At 38.2% G+C, this 17,135-nt stretch overlaps 1 protein-coding gene across 1 annotated transcript in view; it reads left to right on the forward strand.

The window, feature by feature from the left end:
* Positions 1 to 17,135, forward strand: part of MOCOS (molybdenum cofactor sulfurase) — a 193,375-nt gene that overhangs the window by 163,027 nt on the left and 13,213 nt on the right. The window contains exons 10-13 of the mRNA XM_009996536.1: positions 5,173 to 5,335; positions 11,323 to 11,404; positions 15,582 to 15,706; positions 16,292 to 16,397. Coding sequence (XP_009994838.1) covers positions 5,173 to 5,335; positions 11,323 to 11,404; positions 15,582 to 15,706; positions 16,292 to 16,397 — 476 coding nt within the window. The remainder of the gene's footprint in view (positions 1 to 5,172; positions 5,336 to 11,322; positions 11,405 to 15,581; positions 15,707 to 16,291; positions 16,398 to 17,135) is intronic.

The following is a 17,135-nucleotide window of genomic DNA, read 5'->3' on the forward strand; positions in this document are numbered from 1 at the left end:
ACAAGCTGAGCCAGGTTTCTTCCCTTCAAGGCCTGTGAGGTGGAACGACTCTAGGTGATCAGTTCATACAAACGTGTTGCTCCCTGACAGGCAGAACTGCAATCTTACACGGAGGTGGAAAATCCCAGCTCCTCGTGCATCATTCTTGTGCCTAGGCATATGTTAAAGGGCCCAGCATGAAAGCAGGGTTCATTTTACCTCAACTTACTCCTCCAAAGTTAGTGTTCTGTAAGCAGTGAGAGACAGATACCTGCTAATTCACCTTATCATAAAATAGTCATCTGCAGTAGGAAAAATTACTGTTTATGGATATTTCTGTCTCTCCATGAGCTACAGGAGGAATCCAGGGCAACTTGGATTACACAGCCACCACTAGCTGATTTGAATAGTTTAAAAATACAGATATTAAAATTGCAACTATATTAAAAGGTTTGGTTTTGCATGCTTAGAATAATTTTTGAAGTCTAGTGTATTCTGGTTGGATATTTTTTATAACAAAGTATCAGCCACATTAGAACCCAGGAGGCTAAGCACTGTCAGAGCCTGTATTGCCAGAGAGTAGTATACAACTAAATGCCTTTAGTACATGGTATTGGAAGGGACTGAAAGTTCACCATCAGTAGTGTTTAATTCTTCTTCTCCTCTTCTCAAAAATAATTTTTTGTGCATTTCCACTTGGTTCATGGACAATACATGAGTTCACATGAAAGAACAGTAGAAGCTGACCTAATAGATAAAATGAAAATGTGCTTTCAATGTATAAGGAAAGCAGGCCAGGAGATGAAACCAAGATTGATGGATTGATTCTCATTATTTTCAATATCAAAGTAAAACCCTGAAGAAAATGTGTTTGTTTTCCTGATCTCCTTCCTGTCCGCCAGACATTCTTCAAGTTTTTGTTCCCAAATGTCTGACCCTTCTACACCTGTCGTACATTGATAACCAGCCTGTGAAAGATCTGTCAATCTCATTGTCTGCCCATTGAGGAGGTACAAATGTGTACCATGTGTAGTAAATGGGCTTTATTTTAAATACGTGATTGCTTGCATTTGTCTAAAAGAACATGCGCAGTGGAAAATTCCAGCTGTGAGACCAGCACACAGTCCTTCCACCAGTAAAGTCTGCCTGCTGACTTTATGCTAATACACAACTTACTGGTTGCAGAGTAGATGACTTAGTGGAGGGAGAAGAAACTTGATGAGATGAGTACAAACTCACAGCTGTTTGATCTCCTCTTTAGAGTCACATCATCTCCTTCTCTCCTAAGCTCTGATTTCTCTGCTGTCTTCAAAGTGTTTTAATATGGGAGGTGCTTTAACTCCAGAGAAAATGAGAGTGCAGAGTGCTTTGGCAGCTGGGAGGGTGAAGCTTGGCATGAAGTTCATCCACTCACTGCAGGTCAGTTAGTTCCTACACCATGTCTGCTTCATAATATGTTCCTGGCCATGGGACAGTTTCTGTTCAAAGTTGTTCCGTGGGGTTTGTACACATGGCGCAGGAAGCAGAGGGCAGAATATTCTAACTCGGCTTCTTAAATGCACTTTCTTTTCCCCACTATTATTTTATTAAATGAGAAGAAGCAGAGAAGAGGAGTAAACTTTATCCCAGATTACGTTTTTTCTCCTTTTCCAACATAAAAATGTGTTTTAAACATGCATTTTTAAACATTAACATCTCTCATGTCAATGAATTTTGCATAATTACATAATGCAGTGTGCCCAGTGAAAAAGGTCAGGACTTTAAACATTAATAACTGTATTATTCATGTAGTAGTTTGCAGAGAATAAAAATCACATCTCAACACAGAAGACAAATTAGCTTTTAATTTAAAATACAATGCAAATTCCTAGTGATCAGTGGATAAATTCTATGCAAGGCCACCAACATTTTTAAGCTTACAGAATTTAAAACCTATTTAGCGATTCCTTTAATGTGTTTGAAAATTGTGTTACCCTTCATGTTGACATTACTGTGAACTATGGAGGAATACAGCTCAAAATGTTTTAAAGAAAATGAAAATAAAATCTCCAAACCTGTTTTTTGCAATGAGTATTTTTACAATTCAAAAAGAAAAATGCACTAAACCAGATAGGATAATAATATGTACTGACTGTACAATGCAATGGTCCTTGTTTATGACAGGTAGAGAAGACCTTATGTTAGATGATTAGCCCATTTGCAATGCTGGGAATAAAGGTGTATGCTAGTAGCATCTCTCAGTAAAATCATGGTGTCCCTGCTTTCCTTCTGTCCTTGCTCTTCTAATGTGTCTCAGTAGTTAGAGATGACAAGAGAACTTCAGGGAATCAAATTAGAAACTATGTAACACAGTATTGCCCACTGCAATGTACTCTAACCTGTTCTATTTTGCATCACAGTAAGCTTCATTGAGTGCTTTGTTGCACTGTGTCCTTGCCTTCATATAGGTATTTAGTATAGGTATTTAGTGATATCTGGGTGCCCTAACTGACTTCCTGCCCCTGGTCCACTGGGATGGGGATCATCTTTGCTGCCTGTGTCATTTCTGCCAGCCCTGGGCAGACATCTCAGATGTAATCCACGGGAGCCAAATGGAACCACTCTTCTCGTATCTCAGATGAAAGCAAAGCACGCAGGATTTGCTTGACCTTCTCTAATTCAGTTGCTTCCAGTCATGTAACAATCCCTTCAGCCTCTTTAGTATAATGAATGGCAGGAGACAGTCTGCACAGGTCACATTCCTAAGTACTAAGAATAGAAACGTGTGTGTTCTACCATGCTCATCTCCAGTGTCAGTATTAGTAACAAACCAGCTCTGACTGTTTCTTGATCATCTGCGACTCTGTCCAAGGCAGATACACAGTTATTTTGCTGTTGCAACTTTGTTTTTTGATGTCCTAGCACCATATGCAATACAGTGAGTTGAAAAATGGAGAGGAAGTAGGGCACTTGACACTGTACAGGGGACATTCATTAGAGAGACTTCCTGCTGGGCATATGTATGTATGATTCTTGTTCCAATGTCAAATACCAGAGGAAGGGGAAAAATGGCCCAGGATCTGTAGTCATGTGCTGCATCTCAGAGTGGAGCAGGGAGTTACTTACCCTTACTTTGGACCTACCAAGGGCATTTTGAATGGAAGGTGTTCATTATATCCAAATATCTGCAACCTGTCAGCTGAGCTTTCCCCACGATACCTATTATCATGTAAGAATTAGCTAAAGCTGTGATTAAAGAGAAGACATTTTGGTTTGCTTATAAAACCTCTTACCTTTGGTGAAGGGTAAGCAAACACTTAAGCTATTTCCAGACAAAGATTGTTGTCCTGAAATGGAACCAAAACAACTGAATGTGACAGTAGGGAGCTGGGAATCCATGGCTTTATTCACTTTTTCAATTTTTCTGCTCTTTTAGTTTATTCTGCTCATTATAATTTGCAATTACTGCAAAGATCTGTTGGATCCATGGCAGGAGGTATTACCAATTAGTGATCTTCTGTTTTGAAAGGGAGATTTGTTAGCAGGGAATTTTTGCAGCTTTCAGATGATCACCAGCTGTTCAGATTCATTTTGTAATTTAATTATACAGGTTAACAAAAAAATGCTGGCCTCTCCAAAGAATAATTTCCAGCAAGGACAAAAGTCAGTTATTTCAGCTGATATTGCAGACTTTGGGCTACGATTCCTCTCCTAAAAAGACAGAGCAAAACGTTCACATCATATATTTGCTGACAGTTTGACGCACTTGAACAACGTGATTTCAGATGACACTGTCAGACCTAAAGCTTCCATTTTTGACTGAATTTTTCATCCACACTCACTTTTTAAATCGCCAAAAGAATATTATAAACCAAGTAGGTTGACAAAATACATTTCTTATCTTTGATAATTTGCCATGTATTTTCTGTACTCCATACAGTTGATAGCACTGTGGCCAAATTTAAATTTAGAGTTCAGTTTTAATGCTTTAACTCTTCAGTTTCAGAGTGCCTGCCCTAAGCTTTCTCTAGTCAGTCCATCTAGTTGGTCAAGCCGTTTCTGCAGGCTCCTATAAAACCAGGAAAAGTTTCTAAGAAAGGGATATTGTGGTTCCGTGGGGTTTTGGATAGAGCCCATGCTAAACAAAAATGTAATTTTTAATTAATCTAAGCAGTGCTTCTAGCCATGCTTTTACTCAGAGCCATCAGGCTGTGCCTGACATATCTTTTACTCTATACTTTTGCCCAAGTCTTTTGCCAGGTCAGTCATGTGAGCTGCACTAAGCTTCTTTGTAAGAATTCAACAAAGTTCAGCTGTAGTTAACTTTTCTCTGTACTCAACTGTGACTAGAAAGCATGCATGAGTTGAAGCAATATGTTTAAATGCCCAGCACTATGTTAGAGGAGTGGTATTAATATTTTAAGATTCTGAAGGAGAAAGCAGTTATTAATATCACCCAAAGGCATTACTAAAATTGTTCTCTTTTTGGATTTCAAGATTACCATCTGTGTAGCATCAGTAACAGATGTTCTTTTCACCAGAAAAATGTACATGAAAGCAAGGACAATATGCTTGTATAGGCTATTGAATGTAAAGAGTGTTATGGAACTGATGGAAGAACAGCTAGCAAAGAAGACAATGTGTTTTATTGTGAGGGGATCCGAAGAAACTATTATGCTCCTAGCTAACCCAGAAACCTCAGTGGTGGAGGTTTTCTCAAATGAATTAATTGTTTAATTTGTTCCAGTTTTATGGAAAATGTGGAAGGTTTTTCAGAATTTCGATTTTCACATTTGTCTTGCTTTTTGTTTGTTTCGTTTTGCCTTAGTTAGTACAACTCTTATTAAATGTCCATTCTTTTTGAATTAAAATGGTTGGGGGAAAAGGTTCAGAAAATGGGTTAGTGTAAAACTGAAAGCTGTTTTCGGAATGTTTCAGAGGTTGTTCATTCTCATAGCTCTCTTAAATCAAAGTGAATGATAATATGTAGCAAATTATCATAACTCGTTTTGTCAGCTTTATGCAGTGATATCTTTATTTTTGGTTTGCAATTAAAATTTCTCTTATTTAAGGCTGACATTGACTTGCACAGGTTTTCTTTATTTCAGAATACTTCATTAACAGTTTATTTTCCCTCTCTTTTCTTATCAACACGAATCTACTAATGTAGCTAACATTTTCTAAACTTTTGTATCTCTTCCTGACGCTTTCCAGGTTACAGAATGGCCAGTGGGAAACCAGGGTTTGCTGTTTGACCGTAACTGGATGGTTGTAAACCAGAATGGAGTGTGTATTACTCAGAAACAGGAACCAAAGTTGTGTCTTGTAAATCCTTCAATTGACCTGAACAAAAAGGTTATGGTCATACAGGCAGAAGGTTAGTAACCAATATCCTTTTCTCCTCTTCGTAATTCATGTCAAACTTCGAGACAGAGACACCTGCACACACCTACCAAACTACTGAATGCTGCATGTACTTACTGACTTCAGGGACAAATTCTGCTACCAGCTGTGGACAAAGAAAGCCTTGGCTATAATATACAGCCCTGAGTAGTTTCCTAGCTTGTTGATGGGACTGACAGTGACTGCCTATGTGCAATCATTAAGTGTACCCTCCAGGAAGGAGTAATGAATTGACAGATGTGGAAATTTACTGACTAGCCTATCTCTTCACATCCTGAAGTCCGTCAGCCTGACGGGACTGTTATTGCTGCAAAGGAGAAGAATTAGCAGTCTTAACATAAAAGACCCTGGCCAAAGATCTTTCAATTTTATAGCTGTCCTTCTTCCAGCTTCTACCTTCTTCCAGGTAAATTCTTCAGTGGAAATTAGTATGAATTAAAGTAAGGACCAGACATTACTTCGCTCAATTAAATACTTGCATTAGCAGGCAAATATTTCATGACTCGCTGAATTCATCAAAACCCTTTATATTCTCTGCTGAGGGGAAAGAAAACAAAGAAAAAAAACAACATGGAAAGTGTTACAGAAAGCCCTTTGCAAATGCTTTTTTTTGCAGTTCAGTGATGTCCGCACTGAACAAGTTTGCATTCCACAAAAGTCATTATTAATGCCAAGTTTGCATGTGTCTGAATGGTGTTCATCATTCATTATATCTGGGGAGGGTCTTTTTAGAGGAGCTTGCAGTGAGAAGATGGAGGTTAATGGTTTTAAGCTGAAAGAAGAGAGATTGAGGTTAGAGATCAGGCGTAAATTCTTCAGCATAAGGATGGTGAGACACTGGAACAAGCTGCCCACAGATGCTATCAGGGCTCCATCCCTGGAGGTGTTCAAGGGCAGGTTGGATGGGGCTCTGAGCAGCCTGTTCTAGTGGAAGGTGTCCCTGCCCACGCAGGGGAGTTGGAACTCAATGATCTTTAAGGTCCCAACTCAAAAAATTCTGTGATTCTGTGATTTCCCTGGGGTCTAACATTTACTCAGCCTGTATGTCTTAAGCATTAATAATATATTTGCCAACATTTTCAGTGGCTAGAGCAAAACAGAGGAACCTATGCTCAGTTTTTTTCACCTTTTATTAGAAATCCATATGAGTGGGTCTGTAACTACAGTCTCTTTTCTGTATGTACATTATAGTTGTTGTCCTCTCCAGCTGTCCGAGTGCTCTTCATAAATTTATGTCTGACCAGTTCATTTATTTTGTCTACAATAGGCTTGTCAAATGTACATTTCAGTACTTCATTTAGTCTTGTGTGATTTTTGCATGTATTTTTTGGATTCCAAACACAATCTAGTCTCATCTGAGAGATTCCAGACTTGCTCATTGGCACAAACTCTATTTTCCACTCTTCACTTTGTAATCTTTCTTTGAAAAGGTGGTGTTAATTCATGTAAATTCTATGTGTAGCACCTTGCACTTCAAATTTTTCATAGACAACCTTCTTTCACCACTTTTAAATTACAAGTGTTTCAGAATGAATTATTTCTAGAAATTCAGTTCATTTCCACATATCTTTCTTTCTGCCAGTACCTCTAGCTTGCAGATAAAATGTGAAGTCATGCCCAAATCTTCTCCATTTATTCTTTACATTTTCAAAGGTTCAACTCTGTTGGGCCACTTGTTTGCATCATTCTGCTCTTAAGTATGTTCTTAATTATTTTCCTTGCTAGTACACCATTTTTCAAACAAGTGCATATCCATTAGTATGTTTGCCTTCCAATAATATCTGCACTGACATACTTCAGAGAGTCAGGAAGAAGTTTTCTCAGACAAAAATGACAGTCAAGAAACCCATTTTTCACTGAGATTTACAATCTCTTGCCTTAACTAGTGCCAGGGTGAAATCCACCTTTAAATCCTACATTTTACTTTCTGTCATTTTTGGAGTCTTTGCTGTCATTCACCTTCCTTCCTCTGAAAGTGAGCAGCATTTCCATCCAGAAGTGGTTGACCAAGTCTATGCATCACTTTTCTGCCCCAAAGTGATTGATCAGCTCTCCAATGTGCTTTAACAGAAATATGTTTGGCATTTATTTATAGTTTAGTTTGGCACAGCTAGTACGTAAGGGTTGGGGAATTTTATTCTTTGTATAATGACTCTCGATACCAATAATTGTAGCCTGCAAGGTAATCTGGGCCCTCTTCTTGTAATAGTACTGCTATTTTTCACTCTTATAGCGTACTTGCAGCCTGTGGCATTTTTCTAATGCTTGACAGTGAGATAATGGCCCTTATTTGCCTGGGGAGACTATTCCTGAGGTTAGTGCTTATAAGATAGCACAATGATGGGAACACATATGAACTGACAGGGTAAGGCTGAGCAGATAAATCTGCAGGAAGTTGTTCCAATATTTATTATGTTTTCTTTCCTCTTACCTGCAGACTAAATCCATTATTTGGTTGGTTGGTTGTTTTTTTCTTTTATCCCTTCGCATCCATGGATCATTGATACCTCTCCCACCTAAATTATTTCATGGCAGAAAAATTTAATAAGTTGACTCTTGCCTTGCAAATCCCATGTTAATCACTGTTGCTTTTATCATCACTCCAGTCTGTGAGTAGTTTCTTGCCAATGTAGAACCTGAAACTGAATGCTGTGCCAGCTGGAGCAGCAATCCGTGTGGTGAGGAGCAGCAGCCCTCTGATATGTCAGGCTGGCTATTGCCCAGCTCAGAGCTTTCACTGCCCTATGTTTGTGGCTAGTGGTATTTCAGATTTGTAGCACCTAGCCTGCTGACTACAACTACCTCCAGGTGTCTTCCAGCTTTGTTGCTTTGTGAGTTTCTTTCTCCTGCCGAATGTCTCCCACCCCAGCTGCCTTCCCTCTGCAGCAGTAGCAGGCAACTTTCCAAGAGGAGTTTTGTTTCCTCCAGCAATCCCTCCACTCCTCATGCATTTGCTCTGGCCTTCACAGTGATGAGGACACTTCTGGTGGTGAGCAGTGGGTGAAGGAGGCAACAGTGGTGAAAAAACAAAAGGCAAAACCTTTGGGCTTTACCTTTACTGCATCTCTTGCTCTGCTGCAGGTGAAAATCAAGCAGCTCCCAGATGACCAGGTGACAACCGCAGCCAAGCTAGCTGCCCACAGCCTGCTCCTCTCCACTCTGCTTTCTCTACCAGTCTCTCTGCTGTCATCTGTGCCTTTCTCATTGTGAGAGCAGGCTGTGGCAATCATCTCCATCTAGAGTGTGCTTTGCTGTCTGGAGGTGTCTGTCCAACAAAATAAAACTGTCAACATGATTTAGTGTGACAGTAACTACTTGAATACCTTTTGCTGAATCCTCTGTGTGCTGAGACACCACTTCATGTTTTTTCTTTAACCCCTATGCATAGCTTGTCTCTGTAGCCTATCTAACAACCAGCCTTGCAAGGGCAGACCCACTATCTGACTGACTGTGCTGTCCTGCTGTCTCTGTGTGTAGCAAGGACATCAGACTGGGGCTCTACATGAGGCCAAAATTGCTCCAAGGCTTAGGATCCTTCTCTGCCACGCCTGCAACATTAGTTGCTTGCATGGCAGGTGGGAGCTCCAGGTCCTTGAGGAAGGGCTTGTGCTTTACTTTCGCAGAAAGAGTGAGATTTTAATTTTGAGAAACTACATTTCTGAATTTTGCAGAATTATTTCCTTAGGGTTTGTGGTTGTTGACAGACATCTCCTGTTCTTCTTGATGTGAACAGTGTCACTAACCCCACCTTGAGAAAATCAGTGTAACAACTTTAAATAAGCCTCAGTGGAGAAAGACAACTTGTATCTCAACTAGCAGTTAATGGTTAGGCTCCTGGCAACTTAAAGGTGGGCAGGAGCAAGTGCCTTTATTTCTAGAAGCTGTATTATTTGAATGGGAATAAAGGGAAATCTTCTTGTCCTGCTTCATCAAATACATGGTGGCACAGATTGCACTGGGCTTGTTCCTGACTGACATGAAAGTAAACCAAACAGAATTCAGCGGAGAATATATTTCTGTAGACTAATTTCTCTCTTTCCATTTTAGCTAACAATCAACATTACTCTGACAAGTTGGGCATTAGCTTGTTACTGCACAGAGGGAGAAGTTTTGAGTGTTATGAAGGCCCTTTAAAATATTGGAGTAGAAAGATGCTAGCAAAACTAAGCAACTAATTATACTTTATGGAGCTTATTGTGCCTTCAAATAGTTATGTGTTACTGCCAATAAAAATAATGGGAATTAAGTGCATACACTGATGAAAGAATACACATGAATAGTTTATATTTCAGTCTATTGAAATAACAGACCTCTAATTTTTCTCATTGACTGAAAATAGGAGCTATAAAGACAAGAATGATTTTTTTATATATTAATACTGTGAGCACATCTGTGAATTTTATTATCAAGCAAATGACCATGGAGAATGACAGCTTTTACATTTTAGTAACTGGCAACATTCTGTTTTATTTTTTTGCCTTGAGATAGTATAAAATTGTAATTAACAATGTTTAACTGACCTAAACATTAATGTAAAATGCTTACTGTTCAATTAAAATGTGATGCACTTGCTGGTGTATAAAAGCAGGGCTTTTTTAGAACCCTGAAGCTCTATTTTAAGAAATTTTGTGAGTATGCCTTGCTTAGAATATATTTTTAAAAGATGTAACAGCTAAAGATGCCTACAGGATTAAACATTTCAAACTCCTCTTTTCTAGAAGGAATGATTCAAATGATTAATTTTTCAAAGATCAAGTGCATTAGTTCTAGTTTATAAGATTATAACATTGGGTTATTTTTCAGGTTATTGCAAGCAAGTTCAATGCCCAATACTTACATCTTTTATTTTTCTAAGAGAACCTAGCTTTTCCTCCTCTGTCTTTGCATCTGAAGTATACTAACTTCATTAGCTAAAAAAGAAGTAGACCTCTTTCTGTATTGAAAACTTATGTGGAACAGAGCTGATAGTGGGATATAGTGAATATGAATTACATTTAATTATGCTTGAGAAGATAATAAAACAATTTTATTTTACCATTTACAGGGCTGTTAGAGCTTGATTCTCATTTGTACACAATAATACAAACAGGAAGTAATGAGAGAAATTGAAACGTTGATATAAAGCTGGGGTACAGGAGATCAGTCTTTGCTGGTTTATATTGCAGTATAATGGAAAAGAGTTGAATTCATTGCAGGCACACAGTAAAACTCTTTGCTTATTGCTTCAGATTATTGCTTTCAATTAACAGAAAGGAAAATAGCTCAGCTTTTCTTTTAGTTTCAGCAAGCCACAGTAGCCTTTCCGTCCCTTTGGCTCATTCTGTTCAAAGGAAGAAAACTACAGAAGAAGTTGTTAACATACATCATTACCAAGGATTCCTCATCTGGTTTAAACTTAGAGATGAATAGATGGGAATAATTATCAAGTTAGTGATTTCCATAAATGTTGTCTTTAAATTATTGTACTTTTATGATACATTGTATTTCTTTCCTTGAACAGCCTGTGCTTATTTTTTCTCTCCAACACTTCCCTCCATCTATCATCTTTCTGATCACCACTGCAAAGAAAAAAATCAACCTGACAGTGATTAACCTCATCTCCTGATTTGCTAGAGGGTGCACAACAGCAACAAACTCATCCTTTCAACAGAAACCATGAGTGAGGAAGTAATCCATTGGCCAAGATACACAGAGAATTAAGTTACTTCAAGCCGAAATTGTGCATTGCTTAATGTGGTTTGGGTACCAAGGTCATCTGCAGCCTTTGCTCTTTGCATTATCATTTGGAGCCACCTGCAGGCAGAGAATATAATTCTAGCAAAAAGAGAGGGGGTTTTGTCATGTTATTTGGAACGCCGCTGTGATTGTGAACAGGTGAAAAAATAAAAACTTTGTCGTGACCCTATGTTTCTGCATAAATAGGGGGATTTTTAAAATATGGTTTGCTCTCTGCCCGTCCAGGCATGGACCCAATATCTGTATCACTTGAAGACAACACTGGAAAAGAGACAGTGATCTGTGAGAGCAAAGTCTGTTCACACAGGTGAGTGAGAGCAGAGAGGAACTGAAGCTGAAAATCACTGCAGTGACCCTAAGAATACAATTGGATGGACACACAGGGACAGAAGTCCTTAAAAAAAAGAGGCAGGGGGTGGAAAGCAGTCAGTGACTTAGTGGACCAGGAGAAGACATTTTTAGATAGAATATTTGGCATGCATGTCTGGTAGAAAACACTAAAAATATTAAATATTTAAGTGGAAGGGAAGTGTGGTACAAGAGACTGTGATTAAACTTGCTGCAAGAATGAGAAAAGGGAAAGGTGTGCCCAGTTACTTCCAACTGCCAACTCGGGCCCTCAGCAGGACTCTAGAATTCAGTTCCTTCATTTGAGAGTAATGGGCAACTTTGCCCATATCATGCTGTGCAGATTCAAAATTGCTAGAAGCCGCTGAGGTTATAAACAATTTTCCATATTTACAACCCTTTTTAATTTTGTTTTGACCACCCGTGTTGATCAATGTCCCCTTAACAATCTTGGAAAGATTGCAGGTGAGTATGTGAAATAACATTAACTCTAATCAAGAGGCATACCACTTTCATGAAATATAACATTATGCATAAATTAATTTTCAGTGAACTTAAATATCAGTGAACTTAAGTGTTTATCCATCATATTTTCTAAGTACTCCCAGTCTCATTAAGTTTTCTGAGTGGCAGTGTATCAAGTACCTTCCTAAAGTATATTTGCATTATCTACTATGTTTCTTTTCATGGAGTCTGTTGGTAACTCCAGCTAAAAGGGCCACTTACGGATTTACATCTTCTTTGTAATCCTCTACATTTGCTTCTTTGAGGGTAACACATAAACAAACCAGCAGAAGACCTGGCCATTTTCCCCGTGGACCCATGAAGGAAACTATCTTCTTTTCTACTAGCTATTGGGATGATAAAGAGGATCTTTTTCTCAGAAGTGTTTTTACCTCAGGTACTGGAATTCACCCAAGAGGCATTTGTTTTAACCATCTGTCCCACTTCCCTTAGTGTTGACTCATCCTTAGCCTCCCCATGGTTAGTGCATCTATTATAGGCTGTAAAGTAGCCTAGGCTATCTTTCTCTCTGTGTGCACGTAATTAGCTGCCATACTATCTATTCTAACTTGTCTTTCATGTCACCAACCATGTCATTTTTAATGTATGAAATAGGAAGTTTTCAGGGGAAACTGCTTGAGAGTTCTGAGGAGGAAAAAAAGGATGGAGTGGCAAATATGGCAGACAAGTTGCACAGAGCGGTCTGTAATTTGTAAATAAAAAAGTCAGGAAGTAAGCAGAATGAGTGAACAGAACTGATGAGGCTCCCAAACTGCTCAGAGATCCAATAGCTCTAATGCCAGGTTCCTGTGTTTCAGCAAGGGAGCCTCCATGGCCAAAAAAATGAAAACAGGAGCAAAACAGTGCCTTGCAGCAGGACAGGAGGTGATTTGAGGTCTGGGGTCTTTTCTGCAAAGTGGGTGTGGTAAGCATTGGGGCCAGAAGTTTTTATTAAAAGGCTTTTATTCAAAATAAACCCCTACTGAAGGCTTTTTTCACCTGTTAATTCTATTCTCACATTCTCTGATTTCATCCAGTTCTGTTGGCTTAGGGGGTTACTCTGAATTTACACTGAGATAGCTGAGAAATGCACATGATGTAGAATTTGCAAGCAGTCACATGAGGAAGTTGAATTTCACAGCAGCCATAAAAGTTTAATAAGCCCAAGTTTCCCTTGTGAAGCAATTCATTAGTGTTAGTCTTCATCTCAACAGGGGCCATCTATCAGCATGTGCTGCTCATATCATCAAGAATGTGGCATTCTAGTATAATACCCAACAGTGGACAGATGCAAGTAGAAGCTAGTAATGTTAAGGTTATTGCTGTTGTATAAGACCCTAAAATACTCAAGGTTAGTGCTCTGCTCTAACACAGCCTCCTCTTTGACAGGCCACAATATCAAAAAGATCAAAGGAGGGGTATTAGTGGTAGAAGACAAAGGCACGGTTAAAAACAAGGTGAACATAAAAGTATGTATTATATCCCTTCGGATCAATACTTAGACTCTGGCTGTCCTTATTTCTTGTTCTATAAATTACCTAGCTAGAGGGACCAGTTGTAAGGCATTGAAGCTAAATGACATAGTAAGAAGATGAGTGTGGAACTCAAGGCAAACAGCAGGGAAAATCTGAGAGAAATAGGCCTTCCTTTATAAATTGCCTGGTGTGTGCCAGATGAAATGTAATGCTGACAAATGTAAAGTAATGCTCAGTAAAAATAAACATAAGCAAAAAATTGATAGAATTGAGCTACAACAAAAGGACTTTGAAAAAGACCTTGAAGAGATGTTCATACTTGCTCAGAAAATGCTCTGACAAAATTGTTTTCAACAATTTGGGAACATAGGAGTCTTAAAAGACAAAACCACACAGTGACATCTGATGAAATACTAAGAATGCTGTGTCTCTAACTCAGCTGCTGTAACTCAAAATGATAAGCAAATAAAAAGAGGGCAAAACTTTGATCCTGATTTATACAGTGTTAAGACTCAGCAGGCTTCTAGAGGAAGCCTTCCCAACCTTTGTTTGGTAGGAAAAAAATATTCGCGGTATCTGTTTCACCTGTGCGGTTACCATGGAAGTTTCATGCCTTTACTTCAGCAGCCTTCCCCCTAACACAGCCATCAGCAAGGACACAAGAATTTTTCAGCTCAGATTATAGAATCTCATGTGGAGTCTCACCTTTTGGCCTTTGTTTCTTGCCACAGTACTTACATCTCATAATACCAGAGCTTCATTTGAGCGTTAGGACATTGCTGGCTAGATGCAGCTGTGGTTGGTATCAGCTTAGTCCCAGAGTGGGGAAGGGGATGCAGAGCTGCAGCAAAATCAAAATTCAGAACATCTGATGAGGAGGTATCTAATCCCTGCAGGATTATAAAATCTCTCTGATTTCAGTTGTCCTGACTTTCTACCTGTGTAAGTCAGCTGAACCTACAGAGCATTTCATAAAGCCAAGCCACTTCTCTCAGTCACAGAGCTTAGCATCTTTTGCTTTCAGGAGCTGTTTTCTTGTTTCGCTTAGCAGATAGTCTCCATGCAGATCAGCTTTATTGGCTGGGCAGGACAAAAAGGTGAATGTAGGACCACTGTTACCTCACTTTCCTTACTACAAAATCTTTACTAGATTGGGATGAAAATTTACATTCTTCTTAACTGTTTATGCCATCTAAAAGTTAGATGTCAGTCAGATCTACTTTTGTAGTCAACAGAGTTAAACACTCCCTGACTGAAAGTCATCCAATCCTGACATCTCATATAGATGGGAACTACTTAACCTCTTTCCATTAACTGTAGAAGGGAACCTACTTAAGTAATTTAAGACTGAAGTTAAGATTACTCAGGGCTGAGGAATCTAATGGCAAATAGGACCACTTCCCAGTGGTCTGATCTGTGCCCTTCCTGAACTGAAAGGGGTGATACCACAACACTCTAGGAGAGATTACATCCAGGTAAAGAAGGCAAATCTTTGCCATCCTTGCACAATTCACTAGACAATTTACTAGTAATGCAAATCATCTTTAGATAGAGAGATACTTGCAGTCTGCTAGTGGAGCCATGTTTTAATGTGGAATGTCTGTACCAACATTAATTAATTAAATTATGGAATTAGTATCATTGTACCTGATGGGATCATTAAAAAGTACATACAATGTGTCACAGTGGGGCAATCTTAAATTCAACTCAGATTAATCTTCCTTGTTTTAGTAAAAAGCACAGACCAGAGAATAACATTTTCATTATACTGTATTGAAATCTTGTAATATGGGCTACAGTTACTGTACTTCAGAGCCACTGTCTTGACTTGTTACGATTATTTAATGATCGTAATTTAATTATTACAATTATCATAATAATCGTCTTGTTACGATTAATTACTCCTTTATTCCACAGTAATTTTCTGTATAAAGCTAAATCAGATCTAGTTAATATTAACTTCAAGACTTAACAGAGTAAAGTTGAGGAAATTGAGAGATAAAATAATGTAGAACTTCACATCTCTGTTTTGTTACTTCTCAAAGATTACAGAATCTGTATTTTGTATTGGAAACAGCAGAATAAACATCTTCTTCAGTTTTGCAAATTAATGTTTTGGCAATCAAATTTTCCTAAGTCCCTCTTTTCTTGTAATAGGGTAAAAACATACGACTGTGGAGACAGAATTGCTGGCTGGTTCTCTTTGTTTCTTCGTCGTCCATGTCGCTTGATAAGACAAAGTTCAGATGTAAAAAACAAGTCACATCAGAAAAATACAAAAGGTATGTTGGCATTCTTTGAAATAGTTGTGATTTCTCTCTTTAGTAAACATTAGGCTCACAAACTTCATACTGATTATATTATTACCCTGATAAATGATGAAAGAGTCATTCAGTATTGATCTAGTAAGTTTCAAAGGGTACATTTCTACCCAAACTGTGTTTATGTTGCCTTTCTACTTGTTATACCTGTCTGGGTTTTTTTTATCATCATGACCATGATTTTGTCTGGAAACTCAATGATCATTTGGAAAAATGATCATGAAAAATCTATAAACAAGTATTTTATTCTTCAACGAAATTGCATTATAAAAAGGATCAAATGGAAAGAGCAAATCCATAGATGGACTATAAATTATTCTACAAATTTGGAAAAATCTCAGCTCTGTCTCAGTTTCTAAATGCATAGCTTCATTATTATTTACAGGTTTAAGTGAGTTCTTGGAATCTTTCCTTAGTGTTTGGAGCCGAATGAATAATTTTTTAGTGAGAATGAGTAAGAGGTCAAAGAAAAAATTAAGTGAAATTACTAGTACAATCATCTTGATTTTTAATTCTCATTTTAGAATACTGATTTAATTTTCTTAGGTCTGGCACCTGCGACAAACATCTCACTCTCTCTTGTGAATGAAGCACAATATCTCCTGATAAATGTTGCAAGCATTCTGCAGCTGAAAGAACATATTTCTGCAAGGTAAGATCTTTCTGCTCCAAAAGTCTCTCAGTGGTCTTGGATTCCACTTGACATAAGATGCAATATAACTTTTTATCTGGAAATATATACTATTCGATGTTTAAAATATATAAGTACTGAACTTGTATAATTGCTTATTTCTGTATGACTAATGAAAATTTTGATAAAAGGCTTGAGCATAGTACTTGTCAGTTGTCTTTAGGTAAACTTAAAATTACTGTTAAATGATTTGGTGGCAGGAGTCTGCTGGGAACCAGCCAACTTCTGTTTGTGGGAAGAACAAGGATAATTAGGTTTTCTTGACATAAATAATCTGGCAGGTGAAAATACAGAACCTTGCTACTTGCTGAACTATTAATTTCCTATAGGAAGGATTAAGATTTGCAGAGAACATTTACAACAGAAATATTATAAAACTATATGCAGGGCTGGATTAATTTAATTTCTCAAATTAATGTAGCTCTACATGTACAAAAGTGGAAGATACAAGCAGCAAATGGAACACTGAGCCACAGTTCAAGGACAAGGAACCCATTACCAACCAAATTTTCATATGCCAACAATAGAAAGTTGCTGATTCTTGAATATAAATGGGACAGGCTCAAATCCACCAAAAATCTGCCTTCAAGGCCTCCATCGTAGCTGTGAATCCCACAGCCCTGGCATCTGTCTATGAGCCCCCTTTTCCTGGCTCACCAAACTTCCCTGCCTCTACTTGGAATCATCTTCCCTCCTCTT

The sequence above is a fragment of the Chaetura pelagica genome, unplaced genomic scaffold, assembly GCF_000747805.2.
Source record: "Chaetura pelagica isolate M959 unplaced genomic scaffold, ChaPel_1.0 scaffold82, whole genome shotgun sequence".
In the NCBI taxonomy this organism is placed as follows: Eukaryota; Metazoa; Chordata; class Aves; order Apodiformes; family Apodidae; genus Chaetura; species Chaetura pelagica.